Source organism: Zonotrichia albicollis, chromosome 20, assembly GCF_047830755.1.
Source record: "Zonotrichia albicollis isolate bZonAlb1 chromosome 20, bZonAlb1.hap1, whole genome shotgun sequence".
NCBI lineage: Eukaryota > Metazoa > Chordata > Aves > Passeriformes > Passerellidae > Zonotrichia > Zonotrichia albicollis.
In genome coordinates this window covers 10,724,331-10,746,682 of record NC_133838.1, presented here as the reverse complement: position 1 = coordinate 10,746,682, position 22,352 = coordinate 10,724,331, and the positions used below count along the sequence as shown (strand labels likewise).

The following is a 22,352-nucleotide window of genomic DNA, read 5'->3' as shown; positions in this document are numbered from 1 at the left end:
ATGGATATTCCCACCCACCTCAAGCCCAGATAATCCCAAGCCCATTTCAAAATTGGGTTAAAAAAATCCATTTATTTCACTCTTGTACTCAAATAAATGAATCCCTTTAGGAAACAAATCCCTGATTTTTGGTTCCCTTGCACAAAAATTTGAATTTTTATGGAGATTCCCACCCACCTCAAGCCCGGATGCTTCCAAATCCTTCAAAATTGGCTAAAAAATCCATTTATTTCACCCTTCTACTCAAATAAATGAATCCCTTTAGGAAGCAAATCCCTGATTTTGGTTTCCTTGCATAAAAAATGGAATTTTTATGGATTTTCCCACTTACATTGAGGCTCAAGAGAAGCCCAGATGCTCCCAAATCCCCTTCAAATTTGGGTTAAAAAATTCCATTTATTTCACCCCTCTACTCAAATAAATGAATCCCTTTGGGAAACAAATCCTTGATTTTGGTTCCCTTGCATAAAAAATTGAATTTTTGAATATTCCCACCCACCTCAAGCCCAGATACTCCTAAATCCCAAACCCCCTTCAAAATTGGGTTTAAATCCCATTTATTTCACTCTTGTACTCAAATAAATGAATCCCTTTAGGAAGCAAATCCCTGATTTTGGTTCCCTTGCACAAAAAAATTTGAATTTTGATGGATTTTCCCACTTACCTCAAGCCCGGATGCTTCCAAATCCTTCAAAATTGGGTAAAAAATCCATTTATTTCACCTTTCTACTCAAATAAATGAATCCATTTGAGGAAACAAATCCCTGATTTTGCTTTCCTTGCACAAAAATTGGAATTTTTGAGCATCCCCACCCACCTCCAGCTGCTCCTCCCCTTTGCCAGGGTGCAAACAACATTTTAAAATTTAATTTATTTCCATTTTTTTTTTTTTTTGCTTTTCTCCCACCAAACCATCAGGGGCTGGGGATGGGGAAAATTGGGAGGAAATTGAGGAAATTTGGAGGAAAAGAATGGAAAAGAGAAATTCCAGGGGGATTCAGGGACATTTTCCTTTCGCCTTTTGTGCTCCTTTCAGCAAAATCCCACTCTTGAAAAAATAAATATAAATTAAATTAAATTAAATCAGGATTTAAATCGGGAATTTCGTGCTGAGTAAAACCCTAATAATAATAATAATAATAATAATAATAATAATAATAATAATAATAATAATAATAATAATAATAATAATAGTAGTAATGTAATTATAATATTATGATGATAAATGGTAATATAATTATAATGGTAAATAGAATTATAATCATAATGTAATATAATAATAATAATAATAATAATAATAATAATAATATAGTAGTAATAATGGAATTATAATGGAATTATAATGGAATTATAATGGAATTATAATGGAATTATAATGATAATAATATTATAATGATAAATGGCAATATAATTATAATGGTAAATATGGTAATATAATTATATGGTAAATATATTATTATTATTATTATTATTATTATTATTATTATATAATAGTAGTAGTAGTAGTAATAATGTAATTATAATGGAATTATAATGATAATAATATTATAATGATAAATGGTAACATAATTATAATGTTAAATATAATGATAATTATAATGTAATATAATAATAATAGTAGTAGTAGTAGTAATAATGTAATTATGATGATAATATTATAATGATAAATGGTAATATAATTATAATGGTAAATATAATAATAATTATAATGTAATATAATAGTAATAATAATAATAATAATAATAATAATAATAATAATAATAATAATAATAATAAATTCTTTTCATTAAGAAAATGAATTTTTGAAATTTTTTTCCTAGGAAAATTAATTTTTTTAAATTTTATTAATAATAATTTCATTCCTTTCAATAAGAAAATTAATTTTGAAATTTTTTTCCTAGGAAAATTAATTTTAAAATTCATTAATAATTTAATTCTTTTCCTTAAGAAAATTAATTTTTGAATTTTTTTTCCCTTAGAAAATTAATTTTTAAATTTTATTAATAATAATTTCATTCCTTTCATTAAGAAAATGAATTTTTGAAATTTTTTCCTAGGATAATTAAATTATTAATAAAATTTAAAATTAATTTTTTCCATTAAGAAATTTTTTTTTCTAGGAAAATTGAATTTTTTAAAATTTTATTAATAATATATTTCATTCTTTTCATTAAGAAAATTAATTTTCGAATTTTTTTTCCTAGGATAATTAAATTATTAATAAATTTTAAAATTAATTTTTTTCATTAAGAAATTTTTTTTCTAGGAAAATTGAAATTTTTTTTTAATTTTTTTCTGGGGAAATAAAATAAAACCAGAGGGGTTGGGAGGAGAAAAGATGCAGAGCAGCAGCTGAGCAGCGATGGATGGGAAAATCCTTTGTGGCTGCATCTGCTGCCGCCCAATTAACAGCGAGCGCTAATTAAGGTAATTAATGAGCAGCTGCGGGGCTCAATCAGCAGGACAAGAAGGACTCGAGCTCTCCCGAAAAGGGGTCACCATTTATTCCTTTCAATGTTACAGCTTTTGCTTGGTTTTTTTAAGGTTTTTTTTATCCTTTCTTATTTTTTTTACAAGTTAGAAAATCGCAAATCCAGCAGGTTTTTTTGTTTTGTTTTTTTTTTTTTTGGCCGTTAAAAAAATTATTTACAGAGGAAAAAAAAAAAGGAAAAAAATAAAAATAAAAATAAAAATAAACAAGGTTTGGTTTCACATTTTACAGCTGGTAGGGCCCCCCCGTGACCACCCCGCACCCGAAAATTCGCATTTAAAGCAGAATTAAACACAGCGCACTTACAAGCTTTATGGGTTTAAGCCAATAGAAGACATTATAAAAAATAACGAACCAGATTTTTGAAACCATTGATTTCTAGAGAAAAAAAAAATAAAAGCACGAAATACTCGAAATGACAAGTCAGAACCAGGAATGTGAACTGAGAAACAAAGAGGAAAAAATAAAAGAAAAAAAATAATTCAAAAATAAATCAGAAATGCCATGGAAGAGTCAGTGGGAACGGGAGGGGACCCAGAGCGGGATTTGGGTTCTTGAGTTGTAACTCCAGAGGCGTCCGGGCCAAATCTTCCTCCCCGGTTCGCTGATTTTGTTGTTATTGTTGGGGTTTTTTTCCATTTTTCCATTTTTCCGTTTTCCAAAGGATTCAGCTCAAACTGCTCCAAGCGGCGGCGGGGGTGGGAACCCAACCCAGGGTGGGAACCCAACCCAGCGGCTTCTGCGGGGAAAGAGAAAAACCCAGCGAGGGTGGGCGGGGAGGGAGCGCGGGGCGGGCCCGGGGAGAACGGGGGGCGGGAGGGAGCCCCCGGTGATGGAGATCAATGATCCGGGTCGGTGTGAGCCCCCGGTGAGAGAGACCCCGGTGATGGAGATCCGGGATCCGGGTTGTGTGAGAGCCCCCGGTGATGGCGATCAATGATCCGGGCAGTGTGACAGTCCCCGGTAAGAACGGAGGGCGGTGAGAGAGACCCCGGTGATGGAGATCCGGGATCTGGTTGGTGTGAGAGCCCCCGGTAAGAACGATCCAAGCTGCTCGGGGATGGTCCAAGAGCCCCCGGTAAGAACGGAGGGCGGCGTGAGAGAGCCCCCGGTGATGGCGATCAATGATCCGGGTTGGTGTGAGAGTCCCCGGTGGTGACCATCCGGGTTGCTCGGGCAGGGTCCTGGCCAGTGTGAGAGTCCCCGGTGAGAGAGACCCCGGTGATGGCGATCCGGGATCCGGGTCGGTGTGAGAGTCCCCGGTGATGGCGATCCGGGTTGCTCGGGCAGGGTCCTGGGCAGTGTGAGAGTCCCCGGTAAGAACGGAGGGCGGTGAGAGAGACCCCGGTGATGGCGATCCGGGATCCGGGCTGGTGTGAGAGTCCCCGGTAAGAACGGAGGGCCGTGAGAGAGACCCCGGTGACGGAGATCCGGGTTGGTGTGAGAGCCTCCGGTGGTGACCATCCGGGTTGCTCGGGCAGGGTGCTGGGCAGTGTGAGAGTCCCCGGTAAGAACGGAGGGCGGCGTGAGAGTCCCCGGTGATGGCGATCAATGATCCGGGTTGTGTGAGAGCCCCCGGTAAGAACGATCCAGGCTGCTCGGGGATGGTCCAAGAGCCCCCGGTGAGGACGGAGGGCGGCGTGAGAGTCCCCGGTGAGGGTCCTGGGCAGTGTGAGAGTCCCCGGGCTGCTCGGAGAGGGTTGGGGTCCGTGTGAGAGCCCCCGGTGAGGGCGATCCGGGCATCCGGGGCTGCTCGGGGCGGAACAGGGCGATGTGAGAGCCCCCGGTAAGAACGATCCGGGCTGCTCGGGGAGGGTCGAGGACGATCCGGGCTGCTCGGGGAGGGTTTAAGAGCCCCCGGTGAGAACGGAGGGTGGTGCTCGGGGAGGGTCGAGGGCAGTGTGAGAGCCCCGGGCTGCTCGGGGAGGGTCCTGGGCAGTGAGAGAGCCCCGGGAGAGGACGGAGGGTGGAGGGTGGTGTGAGAGCCCCCGGTAAGAACGATCCGGGCTGCTCGGGGATGGTTTAGGAGCCCCCGTGAGGACGGAGGGTGGCGTGAGAGCCCCCGGTGAGGGCGGTCAGGGCTGCTCGGGGAGGGTCGAGGGTGGTGTGAGAGTCCCCGGTGAGGACGATCAATGACCCGGGGCTGCTCGGGGAGGATCGAGGGCAGTGTGAGAGTCCCCGGGCTGCTCGGGGAGGGTCGAGGGTGATCCGGGGCTGCTCAAGGAGGGTTGAGGACGGTGAGAGTCCCCGGTGATGACAATCCGGGGATCCCGGGCTGCTCGGGGGCGCTGTGAGAGTCCCCGGGCCGCTCGGGGCTGTCCCCGCTGAGGGCGGCGCTGCCCGAGCGGTCTCTACTCCTCCTTCTGCTCCTCCGGGCTCGCCGCGGGCTCCGGCCCCGCTCCCTTCGAGGGCTCCTCGGCTTTGGCGGTGTCTCCGTGGCTCTCCCCTCCCTGCTGCTCTTTCTCCTCCTCCTCCTCCTCCTCCCGGCTGCCCGCGGCTTCCCCGCCCTCCTGCCCCTCCTCGGGGGGCGCCGAGGGCTGCAGCCCCCCGGGCGGGCTCTCCTCGCTGCCGCCCCGCTCCTCGGTGGGCGACGAGCCCGAGGAGTCCCCGGCCTCCTTCTTGTTCTTGCGGAAGGAGATCCCGCTCAGCTTGAAGGGTTTCTTGAAGGAGAATTTCTTCTTCTTTTTAGGGGCGTCCTCCTTGGGGGTCGCGGCCCCTTCTCCGCCCTCGGCGGGCTCGGCGGCGGCCGGGGCGGGCTCGATGCTGTCGGCGCCGCCCGTTTCGGCCTCGCTCTCCTCCTTGGGGGGTTCCGCCGAGCCGTTCCCGTTCTGGGGGGCAGCCTCGACCCCCGCCTTGGGCGTCATGTCCCCGTTGGAGATGACATGGCCGTTCTCCTGCGGGGGGAGCGCGTCAGGCACGGCCGGGACCCCCGAGCCCCCTCCCCAAAACCCCCGCACCCCACAAAGGGCGCCCCAAGGGAAAACGGGGGGCACCGAGCACGGGGGGATCCAATGGGGGAAACGGGGGGAACCGAGCGCGGGGGGATCCACCGGGGAAAACGGGGGGCACCGAGCGCGGGGGGATCCACCGGGAATGGGGGCACCGAGCACGGGGGGGATCCAATGGGGGAAACGGGGGGCACCGAGCACGGGGGGATCCCCCGGGGAAAACGGGGGGCACCACCGGGGAAAACGGGGGGAACCGAGCACGGGGGGATCCACCGGGGAAAACCGGGGGCACCGAGGATCCACCGGGGAAAACGGGGGGTACCGAGCACGGGGGGATCCACCGGGAATGGGGGCACCGAGCACGGGGGGATCCACCGGGAATGGGGGAACCGAGCACGGGGGGATCCACCGGGGAAAACGGGGGGCACTACCGGGGGAAAACCGGGGGCACCGAGGATCCACCGGGGGAAAACCGGGGGCACCGAGCACGGGGGGATCCACCGTGGGGAAAGGAGACGGGGACACCGAGCACGGGGACAAGGGGGGTTTGCAGCCGGTGGAAACGGGGAGCACCGGGCACAGAGCGGGGCCCCCCCGAGGGAAAGAAAGGAGCCACAAAAAGGGGGTGCAAAGACCCCGGGTTGGGGTCTCACGGGGGGATCCGCTCAGTGTGGGGGGGCCCAGCCCGCCACCACCGGGCGGCGCCCGCGCTCCACTCGCGCTACCGGGGCGCGGCGGCGGCGGCGGACGGGACCCGCCCGGTGCCGGGGGGAGCCCGGGGCGCGGCGCGGGCGGTGCCGCATCCCCCGCTCCCCGCGGGGCTGCAGAGTCCCCCCAAGGGGCTGGAAAGGCTCCCCCGGCTCCATCACCGCGGCTCCATCACCGCGCCCTCCCCGCCGCGCTTTGTCCGCGCCGCCGCCCGTCCCGGCGGAGCGCACGGAGCCCCCCGGTGCCCCCGGTACGCACCTGCCCGTTGGCCTTGGCGGTGTCGGGGTCGCCGCCCGCCGCCTTGGAGCCCTGGCTGCCCATGGTGCGGCCTCGGGGAGCTGCCGGCCCCGCCGCGGCGGCTGCGCTGGGCGGGAGTGGGGCGAGCCCCCCGCCGGCCGCTGATAAGGCGAGGGGCGGGGGCGGGACGGGGCCGAGCCCGCCCCGGGGGCGGGGGGAGAGCGATGGAGCCGCCGCCCCGCCCGCACCGGGGGGTTCTGGCCCGAGCCGAGCCCCCTCCCCGCGTGTGCGGCCGCGGGGGTCGGGGCGGGTGGGGTGGGGGTACCCCCGTTCCTGGGTGGGGTCTCACGGCAGCTCCGTCACCCCCTCGGTGCTGCTCGCCCAGCCCTGACAGCTTTGGGGGGGCCTGGTCTGCTCCCATCACCCCGGGGTGCTGCTCACCCAGCCCTGTCACCTTTGGGATCCTGTTCGTCCATCCCTGTCACCCTTGGGGTGCTCTCACCCCATCCCTGTCACCCTCGGGGCGCTGCTGCGCCCAACCCCAGAACCCCCGCGTGCCCCTGCCCCAATCCCTGTCACCCGTGCAGTGGCCGTGCCCCCATCCCTGTCACCCTTGGGGTGCTCTCACCCCATCCCTGTCACCCTTGGGGTGCTCTCACCCCATTCCTCCCACCTTTGGGGTGCTGCTCACCCCATCCCTGTCACCCTCAGGGTGCTGCTCACCCCATCCTTGTCACCCTTGAGGTGCTCTCACCCCATTCCTGTCACCTTTGGGGTGCTCTCACCCAGCCCTGTCACATTTAGGGTCCTGCTCACCCCAGCCCTGTTACCCTTGGGTTGCTGCTCACCCCATTCCTGTCACCTTTAGGGTGCTCTCACCCAGCCCTGTCACATTTAGGGTCCTGTTCACCCCATCCTTGTTACTCTTGGGTTGCTGCTCACCCCATCCCTGTCACCTTTGGGGTCCTTTTCACCCCATCCGTGTCACCTTTGGGGTGCTGCTCACCCCATCCCTGACACCTCTGGGACGGTCCCATGGTGTCACTTGGCCCCCTTCTGTCCCCTCCCCAGGACTGTCCTGGTGCGGGTGGCTTCAGTCCTGTCACCCCATGGTTGTCACCCCAGGGTTGTCACCCCAGGGTGCCTCACCCCAGGTTTTTGCTCATCCCAGCCCCATCATCCCCGGGGTGTCCTGCTGTGGGGACAGGCCGTGTCACCCCGTGTCACCCCGTGTCACCCCGTGCCACCCCCCTGAGCAGCCTGGCACACGCACAGGGAGGTTTTCCCCCTCTGGCTGATTCCTCCTCTCCGATTTCCCGGAATAGGAGAGCTGAGAGGAAAAGAAAATGGAATAAAACTCGCGGGCTGTTTGCGCTGGATCCCTGCCAGGAGCCAGCAGCGCCGTTCGCTCCCTGCAGCACCCAGCCCGTGCTGCATTCACTGAGAGCTCCCAAAATCCCTTTTTTCCCCATCCCCAGCCTCCAACACCCCCTGATAACAGCTCGAAAGCACCAAACCCCCAGCTCTGCACTTTCCCTGCGCTTTTCCCTGCTCCCACCAGGGCTGGCAGCACCCCCTGTCCCCAGCTGTGCCAGCAGCCCCGCAGCATCCAAGGCCAGGCCGAGAGGGGAAAACAATGTCCCGCTGTGTGTGCAGCACCAACAAGGTCATGTTTTGTCTCTGGCCTCCCTCCCTCCCTGCGCGCTGCTCACGCCCGGCAGAGCGAAATTGCTGTTAATTAAAACAGGCGGCATCCTCCTGATTGACTTTTGGGTGCCGGTTGATAAAGAGCCCTTGGCCGGCTGCCGGGCTGGCCCTGAGGGCTGCGAGCGTCCGCAGGGAGCGGGGCAGGGTGTTCCCTGCTGGGAACAGAGCTCGGGGATGTTCCCGGCTCCGGGAGAGCGGGGGCTCGTGGGCACACGGTGTTTGTGCACAATCACAGCTCCAGGCCGGCGTTCCTGGGGGAGGGAAAAGGGCAGGGGAGAACTTGCTGGTGTCCCAGGAGCTGTTCAGCCTTGGGAGATATCCATGGGGAATTCACGCTCTCTTCCCACCTTTGTTTCATCCTGGAATGCAAACAGGCCTCGTGTGGCTGTGCCGTCCCATCCCATCCATCCCATCCCATCCCATCCCATCCCATCCCATCCCATCTGATTCTGCCCCGTTCCCATTTCATCTTGTCCCATGACACCCTATCCTATCCTATCCTATCCTATCCTATCCTATCCTATCCTATCCTATCCTATCCCATCCCATTGATTCCCATCCCATTCTGTTCCACCCCATCCAATTCTCTTCCATTCCCATTTCATCTTGTCCCACATCATCCTGTCCATCCCATCCAGTCCCATTCTGTCCCTGTGCCATTCCCATTTCATCTTGTCCCATAACCCTGCCCCATCCCATCTCTTCCTATCCCATTCCATGGTGTTTCACCCCATCCAATTCTCTTCCATTCCCATTTCATCTTGTCCCATATCGTTCTGTCCCCATCCCATCCCATCCCATCCCATCCCATTGATTCCCATCCCATCCCATCCCATCCTGTCCCATCCCACTCCTTTCCCAACCCATCCCACCCCATTCAATTCTCTTCCATTCCCATTTCATCTTGTCCCATAGCACCCTGCCCCATCCCATCCCATCCCATCCCGTGGATCCTCTCCTGTGAGGGCTGTGGTTATAAATCACCAATTCCCGGTGGATCCTCCCCTTCCAGGGCACATCTCTGTCCGTCTGTCCTTCCCTGCCCTTCCCCGCCCGGATCTGCTGCCCCCAGAGCTGCGTGGGATGGCCCTGCCTGTCCCCAGGCACATCCACGGCTGCTTTCCCTGCTCCTGCCTTTTCCATCTTCCAGCTTTCCCAATTTGCCCTGCTCCCAGCTTTTCCAGCTTTCCCGAGTCCCAGTTTTTCCAGCTTCCAGCTTTCCTGTCTCCCAATTTTTCTATCTCCCAGATTTTCCAGTTTTCCCAGCTCTGATCTTTCTCAGCTCCCACCTTTCCCAGCTCCCACCTTTCCCAATTTCCAGTTTTCCCAGCTTTTCTAGATCCCAGTTTTCCCAGCTCCCACCTTTCCTAACACCTAGTTTTTCCAGCTCCCGGTTTTCCCAGCTCTCAGCTTTTCCAGCTCCCACCTTTTCCAATTCCCAGTTTTCCTAGCTCCCAGTTTTCCCAGCTTTCCCAGCTCTCAGCTTTCCCAATTCCCAGTTTTCCCACCTTTTCCAGCTCCCAGTTTTCCCAGCTCTCAGCTTTTTCTGCTCCCAATTTTTCTATCTCCCACCTTCTCCAGCTCCCACCTTTCCCACCTTTCCCACCTTTCCCATCTCCCAGCTTTCCCAGCTCCCACCTTTCCCAATTTCCAGTTTTCTCAGCTCCCAGTTTTCCCAGTTTCCAGCTTTTCCAGTTCCCAGTTTTTCCACCTTTTCCAGTTCCCAGTTTTCCCAGCTCCCACCTTTTCCAATTCCCAGTTTTCCTAGCTCCCAATTTTCCCAGCTTTCCCAGCTCCTAGCTTTTCCCATTTTCCCAGCTCCCCCGTTTCCCATCTCCCGGTGTCCCTGGGGACATTTGGTGACACCGGTGTGGGGCCCACAGGACCCACCAGAAACCAGAAATCACCGAACTCCCCCCCAAACCAACACCACCAACCCCTCCCAGTTCAAACCAGTGCCCCCCAGTCCCACCCTGGACCCCATCCCTGCCCTGCCGCCTCCTCCAGGGAATGCTCCAAACCCACCAGGAGCTTGGGAATCTGCAGACAGACAGACAGACAGACAGACAGACGGACGGACAGATTAGGGTCTGCCTGCTCCTCCGGCAGATGGACAGGCAGACAAATCTCTGCTGCTCCTGCCCGCCGGGCCGGATCCTCTCCGATGTTGTTTTCCACTTTCCAGACCTACTTAAAGCGCGGCTGATCATTAATTTATGGAGCCGCAGGGCAGAGCCGGGAGCTCCGAGGAGGCACCGAACCTGCCCCGAATTCCCCCGTTCCTTAACGAGCAATTAGGGTAATTAATTATTCATGATCCAGGCTCATCCTCGGCGGGATTTTATCCCGAGTTAAAGGAGCCCGGCCGGGGCCAGCGGCAGCGCTGGGAAGGAAAGCAGAGGGATTTCCACGTTGATTTATAAACAGCGAGGGAATTGAACGAATTAGAGAGAATTCCAGCGGGGAGGGTTGGGCTGGAGGGATGGGGACAGCCCAGAGATGATTTGGGGTCTGGGGGCTCTCCTGTAGGGTCTGGGGGCTGCAATGATGGGGACAGCCTTTGGGGACAGCCCAGAGATGATTTAGGGTCTGGGGGCTGCCTCTGTAGGGTCTGGGGGCTGCAATGATGGGGACAGCCCTTGGGGACAAGCCCGGAGATGATTTGGGGTCTGGGGTCCGCCCTTATGGGGTCTGGGGGATGCCCCTGTAGGGTCTGGGGGCTGCAGTAATGGGGACAGCCCTTGGGGACAAGCCCAGAGATGATTTGGGGTCTGGGGGTTTTCCTGTAGGGTCTGGGGGCTGCAGTAATAGGGACAACCCTTGGGGGACAACCCAGAGTTGATTTGGGGTCTGGGGGCTGCCCCTGTAGGGTCTGGGGTTTTCCTGTAGGATTTGGGGGCTGCAATGATGGGGACAGTCCTTGGGGACAATCCAGAGTTGATTTAGGGTCTGGGGGCTGCCCCTGTAGGGTCTGGGGGTTTTCCTGTAGGATTTGGGGGCTGCAGTAATGGGGACAGCCCTTGGGGATAGCCCAGAGCTAATTTAGGGTCTGGGGTCTGCCTCTGTAGGGTCTGGGGGCTGCCCCTGGGGGGTCTGGGGGCTGCTCCTGTAGGGTCTGGGGGCTGCAATGATGGGGACAGCCCTTGGGGACAGGCCAGAGCTGATTTAGGGTCTGGGGGCTGCTCCTGTAGGATTTGGGGGCTGCAATGATGGAGACAGCCCTTTGGGACAGCCCAGAGATGATTTGGGGTCTGGGGTCTGCCTCTGTAGGGTCTGGGGGCTGCAATGATGGGGACAGCCCTTGGGGACAGCCCTGAGATGATTTGGGGTCTGGGGGTTTTCCTGTAGGGTCTGGGGTCTGCCCCTGTAGCATTTGGGAGCTGCAGTAATGGGGACAACCCAGAGTTGATTTGGGGTCTGGGGGTTCTCCTGTAGGGTCTGGGGGCTGCAGTAATGGGGACAGCCCTTGGGGGACAACCCAGAGTTGATTTGGGGTCTGGGGTCTGCCCTTATGGAGTCTGGGGGATGCCCCTGTAGGGTCTGGGGGTTCTCCTGTAGGATTTGGGGGCTGCAGTAATGGGGACAGCCCAGAGATTATTTGGGGTCTGGGGGTTCTCCTGTGGGGTCTGGGGGCTGCAGTAATGGGGACAGCCCTTGGGGACAATCCAGAGCTGATTTAGGGTCTGGGGGCTGCTCCTGTAGGGTCTGGGGGCTGCCCCTTCCATCCTGCACCACTTTGGCCTTCCCAGCACATGAAAATTCACCTGGGATGCTCCAGATGTGCATCCCATGGAGGATCAGGGGCGGCAGGAAAATCCTCGGGGCTGGGGGATTCCTGGTGGGAACAAGGAGGAGCAGGAATCTGTGACCTGAGCCAGGCAGGGATCTCTGATCTGGGCCAAGCAGGGATCTCTGATCTGGGCCATGCAGGGAATCTCTGATCTGGGCCAAGCAGGGAATCTCTGATCTGGGCCATGCAGGGATCTCTGATCTGAGCCATGCAGGGAATTTCTGTCCTGGGCCAAGCAGAATTTCTGATCGGAGCTAAGCAGAATTTCTGATCTGGGCCAAGCAGGAGCTCTGGGCACTGAGTGAGCTCTGATGTGCACCTGGGAAAATCCTCCCGGGGCAATCCCAGCTCTCCTGGGAATCCAGCAGGGTTCCCAAATCCTTCCTGCCCCGGGCAGGGCTCCAGCCCGGGAGGCTGAGCAGAGGCTCTGCCTTCCCATAGAAACCATGAAAGGGCCCCTTCTTGTGTTTGCCAGAGCCCCCCCGGCCATCGCTGGCTGTGCAGATCCCATGGCAACCAGCGCCTCCTGAAACTGCCCCGCTGTCCTGGGCTGCCTCTGCCCCCTGTGGGATCATCCCGTGGGATCATCCCGTGGAATCTGCCCCTGCTGTTCTCTGCCTGCTGTGGGATCATCCCATGGATCTGCCCCTGCTGTTCTCTGCCCCCTGTGGGATCATCCCATGGGATCAGCCCATGGATCTGCCCCGCTGTCCTGGGCTGCTTCTGCCTGCTGTGGGATCATCCCATGGATCTGCCCATGGATCTGCCCCTGCCATCCTGGGCTGCCTCTGCCTCCTGTGGGATCATCCCATGGATCTGCCCATGGATCTGCCCCTGCTGTCCTGGGCTGCTTCTGCCTCCTGTGGGATCATCCCATGGGATCATCCTATGGGATCTGCCCCTGCCCTGCTGTCCTGGGCTGCTTCTGCCTCCTGTGGGATCATCCCATGGGATCATCCCATGGATCTGCCCCTGCCATCCTGGGCTGCCTCTGCCTCCTGTGGGATCAATCCATGGATCTGCCCCTGCCATCCTGGGCTGCCTCTGCCTCCTGTGGGATCATCCCATGGGATCATCCCGTGGATCTGCCCCTGCTGCTCTGGGCTGCCTCTGCCCCCTGTGGGATCATCCCAGGGATCTGCCCCAGCCAGGGCCTTTCCCAGCCCCTCAGCCCCTGCCCTGCTCCTGCTGGAGGAGCTGGGAGTGACAGAGCAGGGAAAGAGAGAGGAATCTGCTCTGTGTCGTATCTCCGAGCTCATCTGCTCCTCCTTGGGGTCAGGAGTTGGGAATTTTGTAAACAGAGCCCGGCCCCAAACTGAGAATTGGGATTTTGGCAAACACAGCTAGGTCCCAAACTCAGAATCGGGAAATTTTGCAAAGAGAGATAGGTCCCAAAGTCAGAATTGGGATTTTTGCAAACAGAGCCCAGTCCCAAACCCAGAATTGGGATTTTTGCAAACAGAGCCCAGCCCCAGCCCCAAACCCCTCCAGGCTCCCCCTCAGGCCGGGCTGTGCACCCCAAGTGACAGTGGGGACACCGTGTGACCCTCTGGGGCAGTTTTGGGGATCAACACCCCCACACTTTCCTTTCCCAGCCCGCAGATCCCTCCTGGCACAGCACAGGATCCCCCCAAGGCCCTGGCCCGGGCACTGCGCTCATCCCCCGGCCCTTATCTCGCTCTCCCGGCTGATAAGCGCTGCCTGACCCTGAGCCCGGAGCTCTGCCCAGAGCCGGGAGCGCTCCCCCGGCGGGGCTGCGAGGGCTCGGCTGCCCTGACCCGGGCAGGGACAGCGTCCCGAGCATCCTTCCTGCCCACGGGGGAGTTCAGAACGGGAACAAAGGCCAGGCCCGCTCCAAGCGCGGCTTTTCCCGTGCTGTTTCCTGGCTCCCGCACGCCATGGAGGGACAGGGCAGGGCAGGAGGGGTGGGTGTGATTTGGGATCCCGATATCCCGATATCGCAGCCAGCCCCACAGATCCCATGGATCACACAGACCCTGCAGACCCCACAGATCCCACAGACCCCATGAACCCCCTGGAACCCCACAGACCCCACGGGTTCCGTAGATCCCACAGACCCCACAGACCCCATGGGCCCAACAAGTCCCACAGACTGCAGAGACCCCAGAGATCCCACAGACCCCACAGGTCCCATGGCCCCACAGGTCCCACAGACCCCATGGGCCCCAGAAACCCCCAGAGATCCCACAGGTCGCACAGACCCCACAGACCCCATGGCCCCACAGGCCCCACAGACCACAGAGATCCCACAGGTCCCAAAAACCCCACAGACCCCATGGATCCCACAGGTTCTGTGGACCCCAGAAAACCCCAGAGATCCCACAGACCCCACAGAGCCCACAGACCCCACAGACCCCACAGACCCCACAGACCCCCTGGCCCCACAGGCCCCACAGGCCCCATGGACCCCAGAAACCCCCAGAGATCCCACAGGTTCCACAAACTCCACAGAGATCCACAGGTACCACAAATCCAACAAACCCCCCAAGTCCCACAGACCCCATGGACCCCACAAACCCCACAGACCCCTCGAACACCCCACTGCGCCCCTCCAGCCCCTTTGCCCGGTCCCCAGTGCCGGTGGCCGCCACTGGCTGGGAATGGGACGGGGACCGGGCGCTGTGGGACAGGGAATGGGACCGGGACCGGGCACTGTGGGACAGGGAATGGGACCGGGACCGGGCCCGGGCACTGTGGGACAGGGAATGGGACCGGGACCGAGAGCTGTGGGACAGGGACCGGGGCAGGGACCGGGCACTGTGGGACAGGGAATGGGACCGGGCCCGGGCACTGCGGGGCCGCTCTGCCTCCCCCGGGAGCCCCGCCATGTGAGGGCCCCTTTCTCCCCGGTCTCAATGCGGGTTTTTGTTGCGCTGCCGGGGCCGATAGCGCCGAGCGGGGACAGACAATAGGAGCCATTGTTCCCTTTCAGCCACATCTGACGGGCCCGGGCGCGGGGAAGAGGCCGCTGTGTGCCCGGCATGAGGGGGGAAGGGACAGCACGACGGACAGGGACACACAGACCGACCCTGGGTGTCAGCAGAGGGATGCTGGAGCCTAAAATCACCTTGATGTGGGTTGGAAAGGAGTTTGAGGAGCGTTCAGGATTTGTTTGTGGTGCTGGGAAATCATCCCCGAGAGCCACGGAGTTCCCACCCCGCTCATCCTGGTGGAATATTAATTATCAAATGAAACCTGCGACATCAACACCACCAACGCTCCCCGCGCTGCTCCCTCTCCCCCAGGCCCTGAGGGAAATCCAGGGAAAATCCTCACCCCAAAACCCCAAAAATCCCGCACGGGTGGGGTTCAGGGGCTGCAGAGGAGCCGGGAGCGGAGCCGGGGCTGGGGAATCCCGGCCGTGCCAGGGCTGGCTGCAACTTCCCACCAGAAATCCCCTCCTTCCCTCCATCCCCGGCCCGCACAATTCTCCCTTGGCCTCCGAGAGCTCGGGGGGGGCTCCGGGGGGGTTTTGGGGAGCGCTTTGCCCTCCCAGCCGTGCCCCATGAGCTCCATCCCCCTGTGAAGGGGCACGGAGGGGTTCCCACCCCCCAATTCCCGCTCGGTTTTCAGGATCGGGGGGTCCCCACCGGTCCCCCCGGCTCTGGGGGAGCCCCCGAGGGGTCTCCAGGAGGTTTTGGGGTCTCTCGGGCCGGGCTGGGGGCAGCGGGGCCGTCCCCGCCCCCACGGCTCGCTGGGATGCAGCGGCGGATGCAGCTCGGCCGTAACCATGGCAACGGCAGCGCGGGGGGATGAGGGGGGTGGGAGGGGATGCGGGAGAGCCGGGGGGGACCGGGGGGAACCGGGGGGAACCGGGGGAACCGAGGGGAACCGGGGAGAACCGGGGAGAACCGGGGGGAACTGGGGGAACCGGGGGGACCGGGGGAACAGGAGGACCGGGGGGAACGGGGGGAACCAGGGGGAACCGGGGGGACCGGGGGGACCGGGGGGAACCGGGGGGAACCGGGGGGAACGGGGGAACCGGGGGGAACGGGGGGAACCGGGGGAACGGGGGGGAACGGGGGGGACGGGGAGAACCGGGGGGAACGGGGGGAACCGGGGGAACCGGGGAGAACCGGGAGAAACGGGGGGAACGGGGGGAACCGGGGGGAACTGGGGGAACCGGGGGAAGCGGGGGGAACCGGGGGAAGCGGGGGAACCGGGAGAACCGGGGGGAACGGGGGGAACCGGGGGAACGGGGGAGAACCGGGGGAACCGGGGGAACCGGGGGGAACGGGGAGAACCGGGGGGAACGGGGGGAATCGGGGGAACCGGGGGGAACCGGGGGGAACGGGGGGAACCGGGGGGAACCGGGGAGAACCGGGGGGAACCGGGGGAACCGACGGGAACGGGAGGACCGGGGGGAACCGGGGGAACCGGGGGAACCGGGGGGAACCGGGGGAACCGGGCAGAGCGGGGCTGCAGCGCTGCCGTCGCCCCCAGGGCCGCGTCTGGGGTCACCCCACATCTGGATTTGCTCACATCTGGATCCGGCTTTTCCCGGGTCTGGATTCACCCATTTTTGGATTCATCCACATCTGGTTTTACCCAGGTCGGGTTTTACCCAGGTTTGGGTTCGCCCAGGTCTGGTTTTGCCCCCCATCTGTTTTTCCTCGTGTCTGGCTTCACCCCACATCAGGTTCGTCCCCCATCTGACCTTTCCCAGGTCTGGTTTTGCCCCCCATCTGTTTTTTTTTTTTTTCCCCACGTCCAGATTCACCCCACATCTGGGTTCGCCCCCCATCTGGTTTTTGCCCCCGTGTCTGGCTTCACCCCACACCCGGGGTCACCCCACATCAGGATCCCCCACACATCTGGCTTCTCCCAGCTCTGGGTTCATCCCCTTTTTGGCTTTCCCCAGCTCTGGTCCCACCCCACATTTCTGTCCCCCAGGTCTCCCTTCACCCCTCATGTGCCACCACCCCACACCCTCCTTGTCCCCTCTCCGTGTCCCCCGCACTCCGCAGCGCCCACACGGGGTTTGCCCCCATTGTGCCCCCATTGTGCCCCGTCCCGGGGTCCGGGGGGGTTCAGAGGGCACGGGGGGCACCCATGGGTGCCACCAAAGCCGCCGCTGTTTGCTTTGGCGCGGCCGCACTCGGGCTCCTCATTCCCTTTGCCCCGCGGCCGCTTTTCCTCTGCAGGACTCCGAACCTCGGGGTGCTGCCCTGAAACTCGGGGTGCTGCCCCCCTTAACCCCCTCAACACCACAGGAGCTGCAGAGACCCCTCCCCACAATTTGGAACAGCATCCCTGAGGGGACCCCGCTCCTCCCCGCTCTGGGGACACCGCGGGGACGCCGGGGGTGGCAGTGCCAGCCCCGTGCTGCCCACCTGCCCGCCCCCCTTGCCCGTGCCAGCCCCAGCGCCGCCAGCCCCGGCCGCGTTTGGCAGCGCAGCGGCTCAGCTGGAGGAAAGCCTGCGGCGCTGGAGTGACCCACTAACCTTCTTCTGCTGAAAAATGCATGAAATGCAGGCGGGGGCTGCGCACGCAGCGGGGCGGGCACGGCAGGGTGGGCACTGGGGTGGGCACGGGCGGGGGCTCGGGTGGGCACCGGGGCTGGCACGGGGGAGCCCCTTAGGGAATGGAAGGAGGGAAAGGGGGGTGCGATGCTCTGGCTGCCCGAAATTCGCAGTAAATTTTGGGGTGAGGTTTTTCCCCGGGGCTGGCGGGGTTTGAGTTGAATTGGCGGGGGTGGCACGGCGCCGCTGGCAGCACGACGTGGGCACGGCGTGGCAGAGCGAACCCCCCCGGAATGCCAGCAGGGAGATCCAGGGACACCCCAAAGTGCCATCCCCGCTCCTCGGTGCCAGGGAGGGTGGCACGGGAGGGTGGCACGGCCCTGGCACAGCCATCCCAGCCCTGACCTCGTTTCTCTGCTGCTCCTCCTCGCCTCCAACACGCCCGGAGCAGATGGCAGCGAGCCGGGAGGGGACAGCGGAGGGGGGGACACCGAGCCCCCCGTGTGCCCCCCCGGGCTGGCAAGGGTTAACAGCTCCCGTGGCATGAATTGAATTCGGGTCTCTCTGCGGGGCCGCTCGCTGGAGACGCGCGGGGATTTTCGGCTGCTCCGGCTGCGGCCGAGCCACCCCCGGGCAGCCCCCGGGGCTGTGTCCGACCCCGGCGTCCCCTCCGAGAGGGACAAACCCCCCCCGGCCTCGGCTGGGAAGGGAGGGGGATTTGCAGGATTAAAGTTTTGCCTTTGTTCCTGCGGTCACAGCCCTGTCTGGAGAAGGAGAAACAAGCTCGGGAAGCGGCAGCAGCGCAAACTGGATGGAGTAAACAACGGAGCAGCTCCGGATCCGCGTTTCCCATCCTTTTCCCTCCCAAATTCCCAGCCTGGCCCTCGAGTGCTGCTGCTGCTGTCACCCGAGCAGGCTCAGAAATGAGGAAATCACAGCGCGGGGGTTTCCGGGGCGTTTCGGAAATCCCTGGGGTTTCCTGCGGGGTCTCAGCCCTGACTCAGCGCGGGGAGCTCCGCGCTCCTGCCCCGACCCCTCCAGCCCCACGCGTGTCCCCCCCTCCCCAGCCAGGTGGCAGCGCCAGCAGCGCCCCCACTCCCCCCCACGGCTAATTAACATGAGTTGACACTGATTAATTAACCGTCCCGCCTCATTAGAGCCCGGATGCGCATCCTGGGAGCAGCAGGCGGCCGAGCCCCGTTATCAGCGCACGGTGGCCGCGTCCCACCCGTGCCAAGCACCGAACACCGCTGTGCCCCCATCAGTGGGAGCGTCCCCAGCCCTGTCACTGTCCCCATCCCACGGCCCTCGCCAGCAGCGATAACGGGATTGGCTCCTAATCCATTTATTCCTGGCTGGAGCAGCCGCTCCCAACACCCGCAGGGCGCTGGGAGGAGGAAAACCAGCGACGGAGAGGGGATAAAAACCCGGCTGGTCCCGCTTGGGGAGGGGCTGGGGGCGCACACGGAGCGCTGAACCCTCGGGGATGGTGCCACCATCAGCAGCGCGGCCCTGGGGAGCAGCAGGATGAGCAAATCTTGGAAGGGAGATAAGAGCCCGGCCCAGCCCTCAGCCGGGGGCAGGGGAAGGTCACCCCAAGGCGGTGACACCCAGCTCGGAGGGAGGAAGGAAAAGGAAAAAAATTTCACTTCCCTGTTCGCGGCTCCCGTCCGGGGCTGAGTCACCGCTTTGGTCACCGTGTCCCCCCCGTGTCCGATCGGTTTGGGGGGCTCAGCGTGGGAATGTCCTGCCCTGAGCAGCCCTGGGGGTCTCAGCTCCCCAAAATCTGCGCGCTGGGAGGGTGGGGATGCTCTGGGAAAGCTCTCAGCGCCCTGCGAGCCATCCCTGAGCGGGGATTGGAAATTGGGGCAGCGGGAGAGCCCCAAAAATAATTGGGATTGGGAATTGTCGCTTTCTAGGGTGAGCCCAGGGACAGATCCGTGCTTTTCCCGATGAGCTGGGAGGGAGGAACGGGGACAGGTCCCACGCGGAGCTTTGGGGTTCGAGAAGGGCTCAGGGACCTGGGACAGCGTTGGGGACACACATCGAGGCCTCGCATCCCCCTGTGCGGGGCTCGGGAAGGAGGGAGCAGCCGGGAGCGCTGAACCGGCGGGCAGGAAGCGGGGCCGGGGCAGGAAGGCGGCTCCGGGCTGGGCGGAAAAGCGGAGGAAGAGCGGAGGAAATGCGGAGGGGGTCCAGGGCCGGGAGGATCCATCTGGCCCCGTCCCGGAGCCGCCATCTGGTCCCCAGGAGCCATTGAGGGGACCCGGGGCGCTGCGGGCGCTGTCCCCGCTGTCCCTCAGGGCTTTGGTGGCCTCGGGTCCCCTCCAGCTCCTGGAGCTCGTTTGAGTGAGGAGATGAGGACGTGGGTGTGATAATGAGGATGTGTGGATGCTAATTAAGGGTTTGTAATTACGGCAGGATGGGTTCGTGGCCTGCCCAGGTTTTGCCCAGCCCGGCTCGGTGCAGCAGCTCCAAAATTTGGGTGTCCCAAGGGGACCCCGCGGCTCTGGGGGATGCTCGGGGTCCCCTGATAGGATCAGCTCTGGGATATTTTCCCCTCCCTGATGCTTTTCCCCACCTTTGTCTCACCCCAAACCTGCTGCAGTGTGAGTAAATGAATCCCTAATTAACCACTTGGGGGATTTGGCTTTATTAATGTAAAATATATTTATCAGGGAGGAATGAAAGGTGCCAGTCTCTGGGTAGAGGGTGGCACCGTGCAGGTGGCATCACCTTGAATTTTGGGGGATGTTCCTGTCCTTTCCCACCTTCTTGTCCCCATCAGGAGCTGCTGGACGCTGGATTTGGCAGTGAAGCAGCCAGGGATGGGATGGGGAGTTTGGGAGGTGCCCAGAGAGGGGGTTGAGCTTCAGGATCCCCCAGAAATGCGGGGTGCAGCCACCCAGGATCACCCGGAATCCAGCGATCCTCCATCTGTGCCGAGCTGGGCTGGGAGCAGGCTGGAATTGGTGCTCGGAGCTCCCAGGAATTGGGATAAGGGTGGGAGCCGCGGCTTCCCAGGAACGCTGGGACGGGATTTTAGGGGAAAACAAACATTTCCCATCAGCTGCATCCGCTGGGAAGCGGGAGGGGATTCCCAGGGGCAGCAGGAGGGTGAAGCTTTCCCATTTTAGAGGGAATTTTTGCTCCAGCGCGGCCGCTGCGCTTGGGGACAGCCCAGGCTGGCTCCGGGCAGATGTGACCTCCCTGCTGGGACCCCAGGCTGGGGTGGCACCGGCCGCAATTCCCGCGCTTCGATGTCACCTCCTGCTCCCCAGGGCTCCTCGCTACCTGCGGCAAACCTGCCCCGGGCATCTGGCTGCTAATGCCGGGATTAGCGGGGCGGGAGCGGCAGATGGAGCCGGGACCCCCCCCCGTGGGGACAACCCGCGACCCCCGGGGTGACCACGGCAGCGGAGCCCCCATCGGAGCCGCCTCCGTGGTGTGCCGGGGGAACTCCCAGCGGAATCATCGGCGCCCCGGGAAAGCCCCGGTTAACGGGAAATGAGGCGGTGACAGCCCCCGGTGACAGCTCTGAGCGGCGTTTCTGGGAAAGCCGAGAATCCCCGTGTCCAGCCAGAAATACCCGCAGCGCTCTCGGGGTGGGAAGAAGGGAAGGCGAGGAGGGAATGGCTGCGTGTCTCCATCCTGCGCCCCCTCCCCAAATCCAGCTCCCTCATTCTCGGGCAGAGAGGGGAATAAGGAGAAGCCCCCAGGGATGTGTCGGGGGGTTCTGCCCCCCAATTCCCAGCCAGGCCCCCCTGTCCTGTCCTGTGCCCCACGGCTGCGTGCTAACCCCAGGGTCCCCGCTCAATGGGAGGAAGGAAATCCTCATCCTCGGGAAAGGCTGGACACGGCCGTTTCCTCCCGCCGTGCCCCGACATCACCGGGGTGGAAATCCCGGCCGGACACCGGGCTCGGTGCTGCTGGGGTCACACGGGAAACGGGGACAGGCGGGGGGGCCGCTCTGCGCCCCCAAACCCGCAGCAGCTGCCGGGGGGCTCGGGGGGTTCAGCGGCGGAGCCGCTCGGTGTCCCGGGAATGGGGGGGTCCCGCTCGGTGCCGGTGCCGGTCCCGGTGCCGGGTGGGGGTGAGGGAAGGCGCAATCCCACGGAGGGTGAGGCCGAGTCTGGCTCCCCTCCAGCCTTCGCTGTTCCTGCTGCTCCTTCCTCCTCCTCGCCCTTTGCCCGCTGACGGCAGCGCTGAGAAACGGCGGCGGCTCCGCTCCGGTGGCCTCCGGTACCGCCCTGTCCCCGCCGTGTCCCCGCGGTGTCCCCGCCGTGTCCCCGCCGTCCCTCGGGGCTCTGCACCGACACCCCCGTTCAGCTCCCCGGGCCAAGGATGATGCAGCTCCCTGTCCCGGTCCTGGTCCCGGTTCCCCGGAGCCGCTCCGGTGCTTGATCTCCGCTTTCAGCGGCAAAAATTCCCTCGGGGTGGTCGGGGCTGAATCGGGAGCGGTGTCGGAGGCGGGACCGAGACCAGAACCAGGATCGGGATGAGAATCGGGACCGGGACTGGGACGGGACCGGGATGGGAATCCGGATTAGGATGGGGATGGAAATCGGGACCGGGACCTGGATGAGGACCGTGATCAGGACCGGGATCGGGACCGGGACCGGGATCGGGACCGGGACCGGGATCGGGACACGCGCCCCTGGCGCCCCCTGGCGGCCGCGTGGCTCTGCCGGAACAAAGGCCGGATCCGAGACCCCCCCGAGCCCCCCGGAACCGCTTTGGGACCCCCAAAACCCCTTTAGAGACCCCGGGAACCCCTCTGGGACCCCTCGGGACCCTCCCGCGGGCAGGCGGAGCCCGGAGCCCCCCAGCGGGGACGGCCCCCGGGCCGGGGCTCTTGGGGATGCGCTGCATCCCTTCCGCCGCATCCCCCTCCTCTTCCTCCTCCTCCTCCTCCTCCTTCCCCGATCCTGACGGGCAGGAGGAGCCCGGGGAGAGCCCCCGAGCCGCGGTAAAGGAGCAAAGGGGGC

General features: G+C 59.8%; 1 protein-coding gene and 2 long non-coding RNA genes across 4 annotated transcripts; 1 reads left to right on the top strand and 2 right to left on the bottom strand.

Moving 5' to 3' along the window:
- Positions 1-4,841: 4,841 nt before the first annotated feature.
- On the bottom strand, positions 4,842-6,573 carry MARCKSL1 (MARCKS like 1). The gene is made up of 2 exons (XM_074555798.1): positions 6,406-6,573; positions 4,842-5,385 (listed from the first exon to the last, which is right to left on the bottom strand). The coding sequence occupies exons 1-2, from the start codon at positions 6,466-6,468 to the stop codon at positions 4,843-4,845; spliced, it is 606 nt and encodes a 201-aa protein (XP_074411899.1). The 5' UTR covers positions 6,469-6,573; the 3' UTR covers position 4,842.
- Positions 6,574-10,253: 3,680 nt separating this feature from the next.
- LOC141731321 (uncharacterized) lies at positions 10,254-19,326 on the top strand. The gene is made up of 4 exons (XR_012583358.1): positions 10,254-10,390; positions 14,835-14,975; positions 16,617-17,414; positions 18,123-19,326. It is a non-coding gene; the product is annotated as an uncharacterized LOC141731321 (long non-coding RNA).
- LOC141731320 (uncharacterized) lies at positions 10,355-18,258 on the bottom strand. 2 transcript variants are annotated; one of them, XR_012583356.1, is made up of 4 exons: positions 17,347-18,258; positions 14,970-15,068; positions 11,856-11,926; positions 10,355-10,474 (listed from the first exon to the last, which is right to left on the bottom strand). It is a non-coding gene; the product is annotated as an uncharacterized LOC141731320 (long non-coding RNA). The 2 variants fall into 2 exon arrangements; XR_012583357.1 differs by lacking the exon at positions 17,347-18,258 and adding an exon at positions 15,493-15,664.
- Positions 19,327-22,352: the final 3,026 nt, after the last annotated feature.

What these genes read in the sequence shown, in the direction of transcription:
- MARCKSL1 (XM_074555798.1), bottom strand. Translation starts at nt 6,468, where the DNA reads ATGGGCAGCCAGGGCTCCAAGGCGGCGGGCGGCGACCCCGACACCGCC. An exon ending in CCGCCAAGGCCAACGGGCAG is followed by an intron (nt 5,386 to 6,405) that starts GTGCGTACCGGG and finishes CTCCCCCCGCAG; the next exon opens with GAGAACGGCCATGTCATCTC.